Below are 20,741 nucleotides of genomic sequence, written 5' to 3'. Positions count from 1 at the left end.
CCCTATACTGTGAACCTCTCCCTGGAAACAAGCATTTGACAAAGGTTTGATCAATACTCTCCCTTCCACTTGATAGCATATGAATGAATGAGAAGAAATGAATTCCAAAAAAAGTGGTTGATTATGTAAAATGCCTGCAAGTGCATGGACTTACTTGTCTTTCATGTAGCAGGGATAAGGAATTGCTTGGACTTGGACTGCTATTTCCTGGGAGTTCCTTCCAGTCTGCAATTCAATGATTGCTCTTTCAATACTATCCTGTAAGTAGACAAAAGCCCTGCCATAGATCTGGTTGTGTGATGGAGAATTGTGTGGCCCTGGGGCCCAAATCTTGGCTCTAATGTTTCTTGTGGTCTGTGAGGTCTTGAGACTCATGCGGATGGTGTATTTTACAACTGGAGGAAGAGAGACGTTTTGAGAGTCATAGCTTCTGTGCCGGCTGCTATTAGGTGGAAGCTTAAAAATAACACCTAAAAATAAAATGGCAACATCAGAAAGGTTATTTTATTGTTGACATTATTCTTTGTTTGGAGGGTCCACATGGGGGCAGCCAAACAGGCAATTGAGTTAGTAATGTGACAGTAAGTTCAGACTTTTAATTTACAGAAAAGATGGTTAATTGAAAGTGACAGTCTCAGAGATTCAAAGCAGGAGTTTGCAAATATAATCACAAACTAAGTGGCCAGGTTAAATATTTCACTCTAAGCCACTTACTGAAATTAAACACACATATACATTAAAATGAATAATCTTGACTGATTATAAGGATGGACTCAACTTTACCCTGTAATATGTAATTCTTTTCAGCTTTAATTTTAACCATATCAACAAAATTACACATATTGAAGGCTCCTCAACCAAGATAGTTGGTTGACGACATGAAAGGTTCTTATTTCCAAGGACATCAAAGAGGACAGTGCCCTCGCCCCAGGCCTGACTACTTTTTTTGAGGTCTGGATGAAAGAAGTGACGGCAAGAATTTGGCCAATTTTAGTACAAAGAAAAGCTCAAATTCTAGTAGAATAACACTTACTTCCAAAGAGTTCATTGCTTTTGTAGAGTCTTTTAGCCTCTCTTTCCATTTTGTCTATGCTTTCTGCTGCCTGAATACGGTCATATAATACACAGGAGGAAATATTCACTGTCAGGGAAGATAGTATGCTAAGTTGATTAATGAGGTCAATGCTGTTCTCTAATTTCAGCCTTAGAATATCTAAAGAAGAAAAAAAGACACAAAGCATATTATAATGTTGTTTCTAGTAGTAATGGGACAAAAATACTGATTTTTTGGTAAGTATTAAACCTTCAACTAGATTATAAATAATATAAACTTACAGAATTTACTCTAAAAATGTAAAATAGTCTATATCTGAGAAGATGTAGCCAGTTGTACAAACGCTTATTGAGAAGAATTTTGAATTAGTTATAGATACAGTAAACTCACATACAAAGAATGTATGCATGTGTGCTCAATACAAGCTAATTCAAAAGCTAATTCTACTCTGCTACAATTTAATTAACCAAAGACTAAAGGTGAATAATTTTAAAATTATTCTACCTGCGTTATTTAGGAAGAAAACTAAAAACTAGAGATGAAAAGTTTGAATAAACAGAAATGCTTGCTTTGTTTGGGGAGTGTTGATGTAAGAATTTAAGCAAAGAAAGTCTATGCAGCATGTGTGGAACAAATAAAAAATATCATTCAATAAGTTGTAATACAGAAGCACTTCTTAGGAGACTGTGACAATCTATGACACATAGTTACAACTTTCTGATATTGTTTGATTTAAAGTCTTCTGTGAGTTATCTCTACTCATATCTGTATTAATCTAGATGATCAAGATTTTATTTCAGATAATTACTCTGGAAGAAAAAGAATTTAATTGCTCTTCAATTTCATAAATCTTTATGAGGAAATCAACTGAGACAAAGGGTAAATATAAAATTGTAAGTTCATAAATCACTTGGCCAATTAAGTTTTCACTGACTTGATCACTAATACTGAGAGGGCTGTGAATGTCATAAATTCCTCTTTACAGAACCCAGACATGTCTCTACCATCATCCAATAGATGATTAAATTTCTCACAGAGGGCAGCTTCTTAAAGGACATCTCTCATTATAACTTAAAATGAAATGTTTTGCTTGATGTAGATGTTTGTGGGGGAGGGGTAAAACTGTGGTTGAAGAGTGGCCTCCAGCGGCCAATGAAAATCAACACACCTGCAAAGGATTCTTCAGAAATGCTGGTAGATGGAATCAAAAAGCTATAAAGAGTCAGTGGCCTCCAAATTTGAACAGTATAAAATCTCTTTGATATTAAATTAAATATACAATTATACAGATAGCAAGTCTCACTTATATGGTTATTTTAATCTTATTTTAAACTCTGAGACTCATCTCCTATATCTAAAGTTAGGAATGAAAAAAACTATATAAGAATTTTGTAGTTTATCCCTGATATTTTGATCAAGTGTTTCCTTACCCAAATGATACTTTTAGAGAATAAATCACTAATATCTTCATTTACTCAAACAAGGTTCATATCATAAAATACATACAAGTATATATAATATAAATAGGCATAATTCCTGCCCACTGTTTTACAACTTAAACACTTAAGTCCCAGTAGTGCTGGAGAGGAGAAAGAGGGGCATTAGCTCTACTGCTGGCAGATTCTGATGTTTTCAATCTCTTCCTCTTACCCATGGTTGCATAGCAACCAGGAATCAGACACAGACTGAATTAGATATCTTGCATCCCTTAGGTTGAGGGTAGGAATGTGGTAGAGGGAATGCATAAGTTCAGACAGCTTTCTTTGATTCTCTTCTGCCTGTCCCTTTTAAATGATCATGAGAGGAGGGGCTGACCTTGAACAGTAATTTAGGTTTATTTTCTTTTGAGTCTCCACATTGCTTTTGTTTTTCTCACTCTATAACCTCTTCTGGTTACATTCTGAGTTAGTCAAAGCAATACTAAGGCCAGTGGAGATAAAATTATAAATATAGCAGAAATAAACCATGTCATCTTCTGCTTTTAAAGACTTGCTTTTCACCAAGTTACCCCCAAAAAGTGTCCTCTGGTAGAAATCTACCTGTGATTGAAGGACAAGCTGCATTTACATGGAATACATTGCATTATAATTATTGAGACCAACTACACAAACTGGGTATCCAAATAATCATTACATTTAACTGTACAATTTACTAGGAGAAAGATGGATAGATATACTCAGGATTTTAAGATAGTATATGGGACAATGCTTTTCACATTTCTGACATGACAGGTAAATAAAGGTTTTTTTGAATCTGGACTCACCGAGTTCATCTATCTGTTTCAAAAGTTCAACAGCATCAAGTCCCACGGAGAATTTTACAAAAACTTGCACAAAGGGATTCCTTAGAGTATTCTAACAAACAATAATAGGCAGTCAGTTTCAATGAACATGTTTAATCACTGTCTCTTTAATAACACCACAATGAAATGAGGTATCACTACTGGGCATTCTCAGTCCACCATCTTGTAAAGGGTCCCATACAAATCTTTGAGAAAGAAAGAGAAGGTTTGTGACTGCTAATTCTGAGTTTTTGCTCCTCTGTAGACACAAATTTGTCACCATGTAGAAGTAGCCAGATATAACCATAATTAACAACATTGGGAAACCATGTTTAAACTGAAAACACTTTTTCCCCATAGCTACTATATCGATTGTTTTTAACATACGTTATAGAATTTTGATGGTTCATAATTGAACTTTGTTCAGTTGAAACAAACAAAAGAGGCTTTAAAAACTGTGATGTCTATGTGGAATCTGACATCACAACTGATTTATATTCTAGGTCTACTACTTCCTAGCTGTGAGGCTTTCAGCAAGCACTCAGCCTTTTCCAGCTTCAGGTTATTTTTCTGTAAAGTAGAATTTAACCAGATTAGTCAAACGTAAATTATTATGGTATTGTTTTATTCTATAATAAGTGCAGCTAGGTGAACACAGAAAAAATAAACTGATCATAAAACTAAATTACTCCATACTGATGGCAAGACTAAAAATTAAAAAAAAAAGTGTTCAAAATATAAAGACTCTTACAGCTATCTCCCAAATTAGGAGACATAACTTCTACCACTGAAGTTATCTACTAGGTAATACTTATTGAGTTCTTACTATGTGTTGGGTACTGTCTAATAGAATATACCTTGATTTTCTCACTTAGTTTTCCCTAATACCTAGACATAAGTACTATTACTATCCGCAGTTAATAGAGGACAAGGCTAGGACTCAAGAAGCTATATAAATTCCTTAAGAATGTAAAATTAATAAGGGCCAAAGGGAAAGTTGAAGAGAGAGACTTCAACTTGATTAAAGAAATGTTTATTCATCTTATGTATGAATTCATGACTTCGTTTTTATGTGAGCTAGGCTTAAGTTGTTTTCTTCTTAGAGGATAGTTCAGTACCACTTATTATTCTGTCCTTCTTATCAATATCTCATTTTATTATCATGGAGGTAAATGATTAAGAGTAATATGCATTAATATAACATATATAATACAATTTGCTAAACATATAGCTTCTAAGGAACCTAAGCATAGTTGGCAGCATGAAGACAGATGGCTATCATACAACTATATACCATGATAACCCAAGTTCTTTAAAATCTAATTATTTACTAGGTATTTGCTCATTGTAGAAAATCTGAATCAGAGCATTACTAATAAACAAAGCACTATGTTAGTTCCAAGTCAGAGATGATCCATCAAATTATTTCCATTCTCTTACTGTTCCTGTTACAATCAAACTTGTCTGTGATATATAATATTATTTTCAAATGCTTCCACACAATGTAATCTTCACAAGTCTGTGAAGCAGTTATCAATAGACCCATTTTAGAGTTTCATAAATTGTAAAAAGTATTTTAAGTCATTTGCCTATGAGTTCACAATGGCAAAGCCAGGTCATGTACTAAAATCTTGAAATATCAAATTCTGTACACATTTTCAGGAATAGATTTTCCTAAATAATTGGGAATAATAACTTATTTTGGTCTAGAACAGAATAAAGATACTCCCATTAGATGGTGATACTTTTATGAACATGGTCACAGAATTGAATGATGATCCCTTTATGAACATGGTCACAGAATTTTCTTCTTACCAAATTACTGTACTTTGGAACTATTATGCATAGACCATGTACCTTGTTAATTCACTTCTTTAGCCAGCAAAACTTTCCTTAATGAAATAAATATGTGTGGGATTTTTATCTGTTCACTGAAAAAAAGTTTCAGGAGAAAAGAGCAATTTTTCACTGAGGAAATACATGTGTCAATAAGGTACAGTTTATGTAGCCCTTATTATCTGAAACTCACTTAAAAAGGCCACTTGGAATGGACATTTGTGATTATCAGATGTAGGGAGTGGGTAGATGTGGAACTGGATGAAGGTGGTCAAAAGATACTAACTTTGAATTGTAAGATACATCTGTACCAGGGATGCAATCTACAACATGATGACTATTAATTAATACTGCTGTATCATACATAGGAACGTTACTAGAATAGATCCTAAGAGTTTTCATTACAAAGAGAAAAATCTTTTTTTCTTTCCTTTTATTGTATGTACATGAGATGATGGATGGCAACTAAATCTACTATGGTGATCATTTCATAATGTGTGTGTGTGTTCAGTTGCTTCAGTTCAGTTCAGTCACGCAGTCGTGTCCGACTCTTTGTGACCCCATGAACTGTAGCATGCCAGGCCTCCCTGTCTATCACCAACTGCCAGAGTCTACACAAACCCATGTCCATTGAGTTGGTAATGCCATCCAACCCTCTCATCCTCTGTCGTCCCTTTCTCCTCCTGCCCTCAATCTTTCCCAGCATCAGGGTCTTTTCAAATGAGTCAGCCCTTCGCATGAGGTGGCCAAAGTACTGGAGTTTCAGCTTCAACATCAGTCCTTCCAATAAACACCTAGGACTCATCTCCTTTAGGATGGACTGGTTGGATCTCCTTGCAATCCAAGGGACTCTCAAAAGTCTTCTCCAACACCACAATTCAAAAGCATCAGTTCTTCAGCGCTCAGCTTTCTTTATAGTCCAACTCTCACATCCATACATGACCACCGAAAAACCATAGCCTTGACTAAATGGACCTTTGTTGGCAAAGTAATGTCTCTGCTTTTTAATATGCTGTCTAGGTTGGTCATAACTTTCCTTCCAAGGAGTAAGTGTCTTTTAATTTCATGGCTGCAATCACCATCTGCAGTGATTTTGGAGCCCCCAAAAATAAAGTCTGACACTGTTTCCCCATCTATTTCCCATGAAGTGATGGGACCAGATGCTTTGATCTTAGATTTCTGAATGTTGAGCTTTAAGCAAACTTTTTCACCCTCCTCCTTCACTTTCTTTTTTTTTTTTTTTTTTCCTCCTTCACTTTCATCAAGAGGCTCTTTAGTTCTTCACTTTCTGCCATAAGGGTGATGTCATCTGCATATCTGAGGTTATTGATATTTCTCCCAGCAATCTTGATTCCAGCTTGTGCTTCCTCCAGCCCAGCATTTCTCATGATGTGCTCTGCATATCAGTTAAGTAAGCACGGTGACAATATACAGCCTTGACGTACTCCTTTTCCTATTTGAAATCAGTCTGTTGTTCCATGTCCAGTTCTAACTGTTGCTTCCTGACCTGCATATAGGTTTCTCAAGAGGCAGGTCAGGTGGTCTGTTATTCCCATCTTTTTCAGAATTTTCCACAGTTTATTGTGATCCACACAGTCAAAGGCTTTGGCATAGTCAATAAAGCAGAAACTCTCTTGCTTTTTCTAGGATCCAGCAGATGTTCGCAATTTGATCTCTGGTTCCTCTGCCTTTTCTAAAACCAGCTCGAACATCTGGAAATTCACGGTTGACATATTGCTGAAGCCTGGCTTCATTCCAATCCCAAAGAAAGGCAATGCCAAAGAATGCTCAGTTGCTTCACGTGTGTCCAACTCTTTGTGACCCCATTGACTGTAGCCCACCAGGCTCCTCTGTCTGTGAAAATTTCCAGGTAGAACACTGGAGTGGGTTGGCTTTTCCTACTCCAGGGGATCTTCCTGACCCAGAGATTGAACCCGTGTCTCTTTGTCTTCTGCATTGGCAGGTGGGCTTTTTACGACGGCACCACCTAGGAAGCCCAATCATTTCTATGTATATCTCAAACCATCATGCTCTACACCTCAGACTGATACATTGATTATGTTATTTATTTCTCAGTAAAACTGTGGGGAGAAGGATAAAACTGAGATTTAATCAAGATAATATTGTGCTTAAAATCAGAGAAAAGTAGGATATTTAAAAAATGGACATATTTAAAATCAGAACAAATAAAAATTGTGGGGGACATTTGACGAAAAGTTTATTTTAAATTATGGGCTTCCCTGGTAGCTCAGCTGGTGAAGAATCCACCTGCAATGCAGGGGTTCAGTTCAGTTTAGTCTCTCAGTCATATTTGACTATTTGCGACCCCACAGACTGCAGCACGCCAGGCCTCAGGCCTCCCTGTCCATCACCAACTCCTGGAGTTTACTCAGACTCATGTCCATTGAGTCAATGATGCCAACCACTCAAACTCATGTCCATTGAGTCGGTGATGCCATCCAGCCATCTCATCCTCTGTCGTCCCCTTCTCCTCCTGCCCTCAATCTTTCCCAGCATCAGAGTCTTTTCAAATGAGTCAGCTCTTCGCATCAGGTGGCCAAAGTATTGGAGTTTCAGCTTCAGCATCAGTCCTTCCAATGAACATTTAGGACTGATTTTCTTTAGGATGGATTGGCTGGATCTCTTTGCAGTCCAAGGGACTTCTCCAACACCACAGTTCAAAAGCATCAATTCTTTGGTGCTCAGCAACACGGACGGAAAAGGTGATGGTACCCCACTCCAATATTCTTGCCTGGAAAACCCCATGGACAGAGGAGCCTGGTAGGCTGCAGTCCATGGAGTCGTGAAGAGTCGGACACGACTGAGCGACTTCACTGTTACTTTTCACCTTCATGCATTGGAGAAGGAAATGGTAACCCACTCCAGTGTTGCCTGGAGAATCCCAGGGACAGGAGAGCCTGGTCGACTGCTGTCTATGGGGTCACACAGAGTCGGACATGACTGAAGCAACTTAGCAACAGCAGCAGCAGCAATGCAGAAGACCTGGGTTCATTCCTTGGGTTGAGAAGATCCCCTAGCAAAGGGAACAGTTACCTACTCCAGTATTGTGGCCTGGAGAATTCCATGGACCATCCTAGGGGCTGCAAAGAGTCAGACACAACTGAATGACTTTCACTTCACTTCAATTAATGTGCTAAAAATCTATTTAGAAATTAGAGTTATATTTCTAATAAAATTTAGGTTGTAATTGTAATTATGACTAATTATCAGGCAAAACAAAGACTGGGTAAAACATCTTTTGGGTATAACATTTTTACCAAAGTTGTATGACACAAATTCTTTGTTCTATGTTTAACTTTTTGAGCCATGATTATAAAGAAGGGCATTTTTTTGTTGTTGTTGCTGTTGCAAAAATCTTCCAGGGCTAAATCAATTTTAAAATCAATTTTAGGGCCTCTATCAATTCTTTAAATATGCAATCGGTACTATTTTGAAGTTCCTAAGTTGTCACCATTCCTGAAAATGTTCTCTTCTCCCATTGATAATGGGTCTAACTCTGCTGCCTGATGTTTGTGCATACATACTAAGTTGCTTCAGTCATGTCCGACTCTCTGCAACATTATGGACTGTAGCCCACCAGGCTCCTCTGTCCATGGGATTCTCCAGGCAAGAATACTGGAGTGGGTTCCCATGCCCTCCTCCAGGGCATCTTCCCGATCTAGTGATTGAACCCACATCTCTTATGTCTCCTGCACTGGCAAGTGGGTTCTTTATCACTAGCCTGATATTTAGCTGCCAATAGCTCTCTTGGTGATTGGAACATTTCCCAACACTACTTGCATCCTTTTCAGAGAATTCTGCATCTTTTATGAGAATTGAGGTGATACTTTTCAACTAGTGTGTGTTGTATTTGAGGTGCTTTGTCAAATATTTCAACCAAAGAACTCCTCAAATTTAACATTCTTCTTCAGAATATCAGTACTTTAGAAATTCTGGTTCAGTTAAAATAGCAAAACATAATTTAGAGAAATAAAATAAGCATATTTTAAGTAGATTTTGTGGCATTTTAGTTTTGGAAAATAGATTTAAATCACTAGGTGTGTGTCAGAATTAAGTTGTAAAATGATCTATCTCTGGATTACATACAGAGAAACTGTGGTATAAGAGGTGAGGAAGGTTACAAACATGACTGACAGAACTGTTATCGTGTCTCACACATGCTGTCTGGAGGAGAGGCAATTTTAATCTGTTGAATATGGACTCTATATTACTAACTGCTCATTCTCCTAATGAAGGTGATTCAAATCTCAAAGAATTATAGTCCATACGAAAGGGAATGACAGAACTGTCTCCTACCTGGAGCATTGGAATCGTCTGGTTTAATAGTTGGAAGGAATTCATGAAAAGTGGTGACTTATCCATCCACTCTTGAGATTTTTCTCTTAATTCTGCCAACTGCCTGAGGGTTACATTAGACTAAAAGACAAAGAAACAGAAATAAATCTGGCCCATTGGTATTTCTAAAAGATATCTCAAGGTTGTTTTGTTATATAACTCTAAGAAACAGTTCTAAAAAGTAGAGTTAGTAAAGCATTGTCAGAAATTTCCCACATGGTCAAAATATTTTAAGTGGCAGGTTTTATAGGGTCAAGGTTACACAAAAAAAATTCTGGAAAATTTAAGGTTTACTTCATGTCCACTGAAAATGTATAGCTGAAAGGAAAGTACATCTTCTGGGATTCTCACAAGTTGCCCACTTTTTCCAATGGTACATTTAACCTTACTACTAGAGAAACATTCTAGTTCAAGGATATAAGAAGACAGATGCTTTCTTTCTAAATTCCATATATACGTGTTAGTATACTGTATTGGTGTTTTTCTTTCTGGCTTACTTCACTCTGTATAATCGGCTCCAGCTTCATCCATCTCATCAGTGGGGAGGGGGGTGGGAGGGGGGTTCATGTTTGGGAACGCATGTACACCCATCATGGATTCATGTCAATGTATGGCAAAACCAATACAGAATTGTAAAGTAAAATAAAAAATAAATTCAAAAAAAAAGAAGGTAACATGGAATACGAAAGATAAAAAAAAAAAAAAGACGGATGCTTTCATGTAATGCTGACGGAAAGGGATGGGTATAGCTTTTTCTGGAAAGCAATCTAATGACAGTCATTAAAATAGAATACAATATTCTTCAGTCCCTCAATCTTGAACATTCACCTCAGTGAAATAAAAATATCACTGTGTAAAGTTATATACACAAAGTATTTATTGCCACATTATTTACATGAACAATAAGAACAAAAGTAAACACTAGAAACAAAAAGAATGTCCAAAAATTGAGAACTGACTGAGTATGAAAAAATGTTCAGTCTTCAAAAAGAATGAATAAACTATATCTACTGAATTGGAAGAATTTCCACAAGGTATTGCTGTGTGACTAAAGTAATATGTAGAAAAGTATTATAATGAAGCCTTATTTTAATAATGAAAACAGTGACCATTCTGCATATTAATGCATACAGTATAATAATATATAAAGGATTAGAGGAATGTACATAAATTATCAAAAGCCACATCTTTGAAAGTTAGCATTCTTTTGTTTTTAATTTTTATTTTTACTTTATTTTACTTTACAATACTGTATTGGTTTTGCCATACATTAACATGAATCCACCACGGGTGTACATGAGTTCTCAATCATGAACCCCTCTCCCCCCTCCCACCCCATATCATCTCTCTGGATCATCCCCGTGCACCAGCCCCAAGCATCTCATTAGTTTACATGAAAGGAAGAGCAGGGTCAAGCAAGGAGAAAAAGATAAGAGGCAAGCAAAACAAAAAACACTACCTTTAGAAAATAAGCATTTAATGACTTCATTTGTGTAAAATTATGGAGAAGTGTGCAGCCAATAAAGCAAATAAGATATTAAAACACAGATAGTAAAAGCAAAGATCATTCCAGAAATCAGTGATGACTTCATGTCTATTTTTATATAGACCTAAAAGTAATTTATATTTACATAAACTATAGTCTAATGACCAAGTAATGATAAAGTATAATTTTTTCACCTTCACTCTTATCATTTTGAAAGCATCAAGTTTATAATTCAAATCACTAATGTCAACTTTAAGAATGAGAGAAAAAGGCTATTATGGCTATACTATGTAGTTGATAAGTATAGTTAGTTAATAATGCTGTCTTTCTCAACATCTATCTTGTATATAATTATAGGATGTTAAATTGTATAGCCAAATATGAAGCCTATATGAATTGCTATAATTTAGCAATTGTTTTTGTTCAAACTAGCTATATATGCCCAATATTATTTTTTCTAGTGCCATTATTTTTACACACTTTGAAAGTTAGATGCCAGCTGTAGAAAAATTTCCTGCTTTGAGTGATAAATTGAAAAGTCTGATGTCATGCTACAACTAACCTCATTCTCAAGTGTCAGCATGGTTCATTTCTCTTCAAGGAGCTACTATCCAATCTACATCGTTACACATATACAGGGCAGAGGTTGAGAATTAAGAGTTGCAGAAAGCCAAAGGTAAACAGTACATAGGCTAGAAAAATATCTGAGCCAACTAGAGTAAATTTGGAAGCTGACTACTTTAAAAATCATCTTAATACTTAAGATAGAAACTTTGAGTATTAATGGTCAAACCTTTTCCATTATTGCCTTTGTGACGGGAGTGTATGGTGCATATAAAATCTTTCCCAACAACATGGGTTTCAAGAAAGCCCAAATCACCGGTCCAGCAGGCATATTAATGATGTCCTTATAAAGGGAAAAGCAAAATGGTGCTGGAAAAAGAAAGCACAATAAAATAATTTAATATATATATTTAAAATTTATTTATGGTAAATTGACAAAAATTATTGCTACAACACCCCAAAATACATGTCTTGTATGTCCTTTGCTATCAGCAAATACAAGGCATCTGGTATCAAAGTAAGAAAGCGTAGTAACACATCCTTTTTGGGTGTAAGTTTAATCTAACAAGAAAGTGCATTATAAGTGATGGCATTTTGCCAAGAGGAAAGGTTAGAAAGGTTGAAAACCACATTTCAGAATGTTTTCCAACAGATCTTCTTCACTTAATTTTACAAAATATACAAAATTCTGCTATTACAACAGATACATAAGAGCTGTCCAATAAATGTTTGCTGGATGAATAAAAAGATGTATAAATGTGTCAATCCAATTGCTCTACTAAACACCCCATATTGCTTGGAAGAACTCAGCTGATCATATTTCACATCTCAAAGCTTATAGATCAAATAAACAGCTTTGATGTGCCACTGAACGTTTGTGGTTCTCCTACAGTCATGAAACTCTTTTATGTGTGAGACAAAGTTCTAATTTTAAAAAGTTAAGAAAAAATGCTGAGCAGATTTAAGGCATGTTATTGTATCATTCACTGGCAAGGTGTAGTGGTTAAGAAGCTAGACTGTGCGACAGATTGCCTGGGTTCAAATCATAGCTTTGATGTTTTCATGTTGGGCAACCATGGCCAGGTTACTCAATTACTTTGTGCCTCATTTCTCTTGCTAAGTTGCAGCTATAGTAGCACCTACCTCATAGGGTTCTTGTGAAGACTGAATGAGTTGATATGCAGAACATGCTTGATGGGTGGCAAGTGCTATATGAATGTTTTCTTTGGGAAAATTAATGCTTCATTTAAAATAAAATGCTAAGATTACAATTCACCATTTTAAAAAAAAATTAAAAATGGGGAGAAAACCTGAATAGTCATTTTTCCAAAAAGGAAATGCAGAGGGCCAATAGGCACATGAAATGATGTTCAACATTGCTAATTAGGAATCAAAACTACAATGAGATATCACCTCACACCTGTAATAATGGCCATCATCAAAAAGAACACAAATAACAAATGATGGCAAGGGTGTGCAGAAAAGGGAACCCTGGCACACTATTGGTGGGAATGTAAATTGTTACAGCCACTGTGGAAAACATTATGGAGTTTTTCTCAAGAAACTAAAAAGAAAACTACTCTATGACTCAACACTTCTACTTCTGGGTATATACCCAAAATAACCAAAACACTAATTTAAAATGATACATGCACCCCAATGTTCATAAAGACATTTTTTACATTTACCAACATATGGATACAACCTAAGTGTCCATCAACAGATGAATGGGTAAAGATGTGGTGTATATATATACACAATGGAATTTTAGTTGTAAAAAAGAACGAAATTTTGCCATTCGCAATAACGTGGGTGGACTTGGAGGACATTATACTAAGTGAAATGTCAGACAAAGACAAATATTGTATATCATTTATATGTGAAAACCAAAAACCACAACAAAATAGTGAATATAACAAAAAAGAAACAGACTCACAGCTATAGAAAACAAAGTGGTGGTTACCAGTGGAGAGAGAAGGAAGAAGAGACAAGATGGTGTAGGGTACTAACAGGCACAAACTACTATGTATAAAATAAGATACAAGGATATATTGTACAACAGAGGGTATACAGCCAATAAAAAAAGACTAAGATTTAGTAGACAATGTTAAGAGGTGATATTATCATGCTGATTTTGAAGTATACTCACTGGCATGTAAGGGAATTCCATACTTTGCAGCAATTTGCTCTTTACTTAATTTATGAGTTAAAAAGTCTTTAGTGTGATTGCCTTTCTGCCTCTGAGAAGAGGGCAGCAAGGCAACTAAATATTCAGTGGTAATTCCTTGGGAACACAGTGCTTGGGAAATGGTACTAAATGATCCTTGGGGAGTGTTTATCCGGTTGTTTCTGTACATTGCCTGTGAGATAAAAATACATGATTTATTAACATTATATGAGCTATAAATGCTATTGAAATCAATATTGAAAACCTGATAATGTTTGGAGAATTCTTTCAATTCCACAGTTTCTTTAAAATAGTATCCCAAATGTAAATGCAGAATGCTAAACTTCTCCAATTCAAGTGGCAAAACTTTTGCCATAGTAGAAGAATTTTTCTGTAAGTGACTTTGAACAATGTACTCTATCTGTAGTTGAATGTATTATAACTAATCTCAAAAGTTAAGACCCACTCCGGTATTCTTCCCTGGAGAATCCCAGGGACAGAGGAGCCTGGTGGGCTGCCGTCTATGGGGTCGCACAAAGTTGGACACAACTGAAATGACTTAGCAGCAGCAGCAGCAAAAGTTAAGATGACAAAAGGAATTTTCCAGCAAGAACATAACTGGGTGAGTTTTCTACCTGTGTTAGTGGAAAACTTCTGGGCAGATGCATTTGTTTCAGGGATCTCATTTTGTCTAGCAGCGGTCGTGTGCCCGAAGCCATCTGATTGAGGATCTCTTTTAGCCTTATGAAGAGTTCTATCATCTTTTCTATTGGCTTTTGATTTTCCCTAGGGAAAAATACCTAACAGGAACAAAAAAGAAAAGAAATGATTTTTTTTGTGGAGAAGCTGGAACCCTCCCACACTGTTGGTGAAAATAGCAAAAGATACAGTCATTTTGTAAAATATTTTGGAAGCTTACTAAATAAACATAAATTTACCATACAACCAACAATTTGATTCCTAGATATTTACCCAACAGAAATTTAAAAAATATGTCCACACAAAGATTTGTATGGGAATGGCTATGGCAGCATTATTTAGAATAGCCAACAAGTGGAAACAATTCAAATGAATGGATAAACAAAATGTATATCTGTAAACTGGAAAACTATTTGACAAAAGAAAGAAATTACACACTGACATGTTACAACATGTATGAAACTCAAAACATTATACTAAGTGAAAAAAGCTAGATATAAAACCCACAAATTGTATGATTCAATTTAAATAAAATGTCTAAAAATGACAAATTTATGGAGACATAAAATAGATTAGGCGGTGCCTATGCTAGAGGTCAGAATGAGATGACTGTAAATGGGTAGAAAGCGTCTTTTTGTGTTGAAAATTGCGTTTGGGATTGTTATAAAATCATATTGTGGTAACAGTTGCACAATTCTATAATTGGCTTAAAAAAAAACGCATTAAACTGTACCCTTACAGTGGGTGAATTTTATAATACATAAATTATACCTCAATAAATGTGCCAAAAATAAGTGATTTTAAAAGTTAGAAAGGCAAATGTCAATTACATAATTCTTCATATACACTATTATTCAAAAATCACAATTGCTCCTTAAAATCAGAAAAGCTCTGTCAAAAAGCTCACATGATTTATCAGGCTTAATCATAATCCCACAATGCATTTCTGTTGCAGGAAAAAAAAAACACTGAAATTATTTTTTTAGTGTACATTTTATACTCTCATTCACTCCTTTATTCAACAAACATTAACTGAGTGCCTGTTATGTTCCCAGCACTGGGTGAGGTGATGGATATAGCAGTGCCCAAACTGGCATCATCCTTTCACTCAGGGAGTTTTGTATTAATAGGAGGAACAAATGAGACAAATCAATGAATAAAAGGCTGGGTAATATGAGAAGGTATGGAGTTTAGCTGAGAAATCAAAAGAAGTCTTTCCAAGATGACACCACAAAGGAGAGAATGAACAAACCATAGGAAGAATAAGGAGACATACGTAGTAGAGGGGTAAAGATCTGTGAAGTTCCTGAAGAGGGAAAGCTGGTGGCATGTACAAGGGGGTCAAAGACCACTATTCTGAGCACAAGATTCAGTTGAAAAAATGTTACAAAGACAGAGCTGTCTCTATAACACAGCTATTAACTGCAATCAGATTCATTATTTTTCTTCCAGTTCTGCTAAAATTCTAGGCATTCTACATTAATTTGAAATAAATTGACTAATGATGAGAAATTTTTCATTATTTTTATTTGCAGTTCCTGAAAGAACTAGGAATGGTCTTCTGCTTGTAAAATGCACATATTTAATTACTATGCTCAATAAGAAATAGTTTGATATATGCACTGCAGAAATATTGTAAGATAAATATTAAAATTTTAGATGAAAAACTTAATAATTGTAGTTTTTCTGCATTTTAAGTCATGTTCATGCTCAGTCATAGCCAACTCTTTGTGATTCCCTAGGCTGTAGCAAACCAGGCTCCTCTGGCCATGGAATTTTCCAGGCAAGAATACTGGAGTGTGTTGTCATTTCCTACTCCAGGGTATCTTCCTGACCCAGGGTTTGAAACTGCATTTTTTGCTTCTCCTGCATTGGCAGGTGGATTCTTTACCACTGCGCCACCTGGGAAGCCATATGTTTCATAGTTTATGTAAAATAACTATTGTTTAGTTAATGGGTATTTGTTAAGTTCTTCTATGGGCCAGGCACTGTTTTTGGTATTTGAAACGTTTCAGGAACAAAGAGGCCCTTATGGAGCTTATAGCCAAACAGAGACAGACAGAAAATAAACAAAAGTGAATTTTAAATAGAATATATAGTATGCTGGAGGTGCAATAGAAAACGAACAGATCAAGGAAAGGAGGTTTGAGAGTGCTGTCGATGAGGTTGGTTGCATTTTAAACAGGACTCTCATGGTACCTTATTGAGGTCAATGTTGAATAAAGACACATAGTTCTGGAAATCACAGGAAGGACACCTCCTAGAATGGTCCTATGCAGCAGCCCTGGACCCAGGGAGTAGCCACACAGGAAATAGGATTTGAGAAACAAGGAGAGGATGTGCAGACTCTGGGGCCCCTGCAGGAATCGAGGGTTACTGGAATAAAATGAGGAGCCAAGGGAGGTGCTGAACAGAGGAATGACATAATCTGATTCAAGTTGTAAAAGAATTGCTTTTGCTGCTTAGGGAGTAGTAGGGTGGGGTTGGAGTGGTGGGAACAAGCACAGAGGCAAGGAGATCAGTTAGGAGGTCACTGCAGAATATAAACTAGGATAATGATGACCTGGAACAGGATATTTACAACTAGTCCTAAAAAGTCTTCATCTCCTTTGCTACAATGTTTCAATAACACAAGTCTGCTGTGTTGCTTCTGATTTTTTTTTAATGAGAAAACGTTTTTTCAGTGTTTTTAATAACATGTAAATAATTTTGACCTAGTAGAGATTTGAGTGAATATAGGTATTTAATTTTCTTATGTTTACATTTTTATTTCAGTTTTTTATTCACTATGTACTTAAGCATCTATTTATTGCAAGATGGAGTTACTGCTGACTTTACAGCTCTAATAATGACAACTTGTTTAGTTCAACTGGATATATGCAGAGTACATCATGAGAAACGCTGGACTGGAAGAAACACAAGCTGGAATCAAGATTGCCGGGAGAAATATCAATAACCTCAGATATGCAGATGACACCACCCTTATGGTAGAAAGTGAAGAGGAACTCAAAAGCCTTTTGATGAAAGTGAAAGTGGAGAGTGAAAAAGTTGGCTTAAAGCTCAATATTCAGAAAATGAAGATCATGGCATCTGGTCCCATCACTTCATGGCAAATAGATGGGGAAACAGTGGAAACAGTGTCACACTTTATTTTTCCGGGCTCCAAAATCACTGCAGATGGTGACTGCAGCCATGAAATTAAAAGATGCTTACTCCTTGGAAGAAAAGTTATGACCAACCTAGATAGCATATTGAAAAGCAGAGACATTACTTTGCCAACTAAGGTCCGTCTAGTCAAGGCTGTGGTTTTTCCAGTAGTCATGTATGGATGTGAGAGTTGGACTGTGAAGAAGGCTGAGCACTGAAGAATTGATGCTTTTGAACTGTGGTGTTGGAGAAGACTCTTGAGAGTCCCTTGGACTGCAAGGAGATCCAACCAGTCCATTCTGAAGGAGATCAGCCCTGGGATTTCTTTGGAAGGAATGATGCTAAAGCTGAAACTCCAGTACTTTGGCCACCTCATGCAAAGAGTTGACTCATTGGAAAAGACTCTGATGCTGGTAGGGATTGGGGGCAGGAGGAGAAGGGGATGACAGAGGATGAGATGGCTGGATGGCATCACTGAGTCGATGGACGTGAGTCTGAGTGAACTCTGGGAGTTGGTGATGGACAGGGAGGCCTGGCATGCTGCGATTCATGGGGTCGCAAAAAGTCGGACACGACTGAGCGACTGAACTGAACTGAACTGAACTGGATAAATAATGATAGTTTCTTTCTAAATCTAATGAAGGTAAGACAAAAAAATTTTTTTATAATACAAAAAAAATCCCTCAATTCTTTCACTTGAAAAGAAAACTTTGTTTTAATCTTTATTTTTATCCTATCAAATTAATGCTTATTCACTTAAAAAAAAGTTACTGTAACATTTGTATTTCATTGTCTAGTGTATATTAAGTTTAATTCCTGGTCTTGAATATACAAATTGAGAGTTAATAAGGCCATAAGATTAATTTCCTCATCTATTAAACATGCAAATTTGCAATATATGATCTCTAAGGTTCCACATAACTCTAAAATTAGGTTCAATTTAGCTCTAAAAGCTTTAATTCCAAAAGCTGCATAAATAGATTGCATTCCTTATAGTATCAGAGAGCATACAGGTATAATCAAATATTTTTATACTAAACAATAAATTTAAAAGCATTTCATCCACAGTAACTTGCCTTGTATGTGAAGTTGTAAACGTCTAAGTAGTGCAGAAATGTAAGTCCAATGAGGTAAGATAGACGGGATCTCTCTGGAAGAGGCATGATGCAGAATTCCTTCATTGCATCTTCCAATTTGGGATTGGTCATATTACCATCACAAGAATGCAGCCAGAACACACTAGAAATAATCTGCAAATTGGAAGAAGAAAAATACTTTAGCTCTGAATCCTTTCAAGCCACCTGTCCACTTGGAGTTTTCTTATACTTTTAGACTTCATTTAAAAATAGGACAAATTAGCCTTAAATATCAAATAATTTTTTGTCTAAAACACTAATTGCTATCAATAGTCCTATAAAGAGTCCATGTGTGTGTTCAGTCACTCAGTCATGTCCAACTGTTTGAGACCCCATGGACGGTAGCCCGCAGGCTCCTCTCTCCATGGAATTTTCCAGGCAAGAATACTGAAGTGGATTGCTATTTCTTACTTCAGGGGTTCTCCCCAACCCTGAGATCAAACCCAAGTCTCATGTATCCTGCATTGGCAGGGGGATTCTTTACCACTGTGCTATCTGGGAAGCCCATAGAGGGTACATGAAAGTGAAAGTGAAGCTTGCTCCGACCCTTTGCAACCCCATGAACTATAGAGTCCATGGAATTTTCCAGGCCAGAATACCGGAGTGGGTAGCCATTCCCTTCTTCAAAGGATCTTCCCAACCCAGGGATCGAACCCAGGTCTCCCACAATGCAGGCCGATTCTTTACCAGCTGAGCCACTAGGGAAACCCAAGAATACTGGAGTTGGTAGACTATCCCTTCTCCAGCGGATCATCCTGACCCAGGAATCTAACCAGGGTTTTTGCATTGCAGGCAGATTCTTGACCAACTGAGCTATGAGGGAAGTCCTTAAAGAGTACATAGTTCACTGGAAAGCTTAAGAAATATCATGGGAAAAGAGACAGAAGAAATCCATAGTGATTCCAAGATTTCTTGCTTGAAAGACTTGGTAAATAGTGGTATCAGAAAGAAAATTGGTTTGGATTAAGTTTGGGAAAATTACCAGTTTAAAACTTGCTGCCTTAAAATTTTATTCTTGCTTTATTTAAGTTGCATTTCATTTACATAATCACTTGAAGTTATAATCTTACCCAGTAAACTCTGGGGTCCAGAGGTGAATGGTGAAGAAAAAAAAATCTAGAATCACACAATAGTGTGAATCCTGGACAGTAAATCTTGTTTGGAAAGTGACATGTGACTACAGGAACTTTAAGATGTCATTTCTATTTCCACCGAGGTGAAGTAAACAAAATGTTTATGAAATTCAAGAATATAGAAAATTTTCTCTCTTTCCTTTTAAAAGTAATATGAATGTATGCTCTCTTGTCTACCTGCTTTTATTTACTAAACTGAACCTGTTCTTCAGAAGCCAAAAATGTGATTTCTGAAATTAGATCTTTTAGGATCTTATGAGTGAAAGGTGAAATCAAGGGGTAAAGGTAAAGAAATATTAATCGTTAGAACTAGAGGAAGAAAAGAGAAGGTAAAGCAGTTTTAATTTTTGTCTGGGGGAACCAATTAAAATGACACAACTAAACATAAATATTCCAAAGTCAGCCTTAAAGGATTTTAAAAACTTTATCCCATATTGTAGAATAACTGGGTTGTGTTTAGAAATGACACACTCTGTCACATGTAAGTTTTGAATGGATGAGGTCTTAAGCTCTGCAGTTCTTTTGGAAAATTTCTATGACACTTTCAGACAATGAACTTGGAAAAGGGATAAAAGATAAAACATTTCAAATGGAAAACCCTATTATCAGCCTATGAGGAAATGCCATTACTCATTTTCACAGCAAAATACGTTTGGAATACCTACAAACTTATCCAGAGTTGTCACAACCATATCTATTTATATACTCAGTCTTATCTCAGAGATTTAAAAAAAAAAGAGTATTCATTTTTACTTTAGTTTCACCAAACTGTAAATGGTCTTCCTTTTTCCCCCTGGTTACATTACTGAAACTTGCTTTGATATCATCATAATAAAATGTGAAAATTGACCTCAGCTAATGTGATTGTGATTGTGAACCGAA

At 36.2% G+C, this 20,741-nt stretch overlaps 1 protein-coding gene across 1 annotated transcript in view; it reads right to left on the bottom strand.

Moving 5' to 3' along the window:
- The window catches only part of ABCA12 (ATP binding cassette subfamily A member 12), a 203,365-nt gene that overhangs the window by 65,992 nt on the left and 116,632 nt on the right, over positions 1-20,741 (bottom strand). The window contains exons 15-22 of the mRNA XM_040228568.1: positions 18,667-18,840; positions 14,380-14,544; positions 13,727-13,937; positions 11,807-11,946; positions 9,489-9,608; positions 3,318-3,408; positions 1,034-1,213; positions 155-470 (exon numbers count right to left, since the gene is read on the bottom strand). Coding sequence (XP_040084502.1) covers positions 155-470; positions 1,034-1,213; positions 3,318-3,408; positions 9,489-9,608; positions 11,807-11,946; positions 13,727-13,937; positions 14,380-14,544; positions 18,667-18,840 — 1,397 coding nt within the window. The remainder of the gene's footprint in view (positions 1-154; positions 471-1,033; positions 1,214-3,317; positions 3,409-9,488; positions 9,609-11,806; positions 11,947-13,726; positions 13,938-14,379; positions 14,545-18,666; positions 18,841-20,741) is intronic.

This window comes from Oryx dammah, unplaced genomic scaffold (assembly GCF_014754425.2).
Source record: "Oryx dammah isolate SB20612 unplaced genomic scaffold, SCBI_Odam_1.1 HiC_scaffold_27, whole genome shotgun sequence".
NCBI lineage: Eukaryota > Metazoa > Chordata > Mammalia > Artiodactyla > Bovidae > Oryx > Oryx dammah.
The sequence above is the reverse complement of the archived record's forward strand: the minus strand, read 5'-3'. Positions and strand labels throughout refer to the sequence as shown.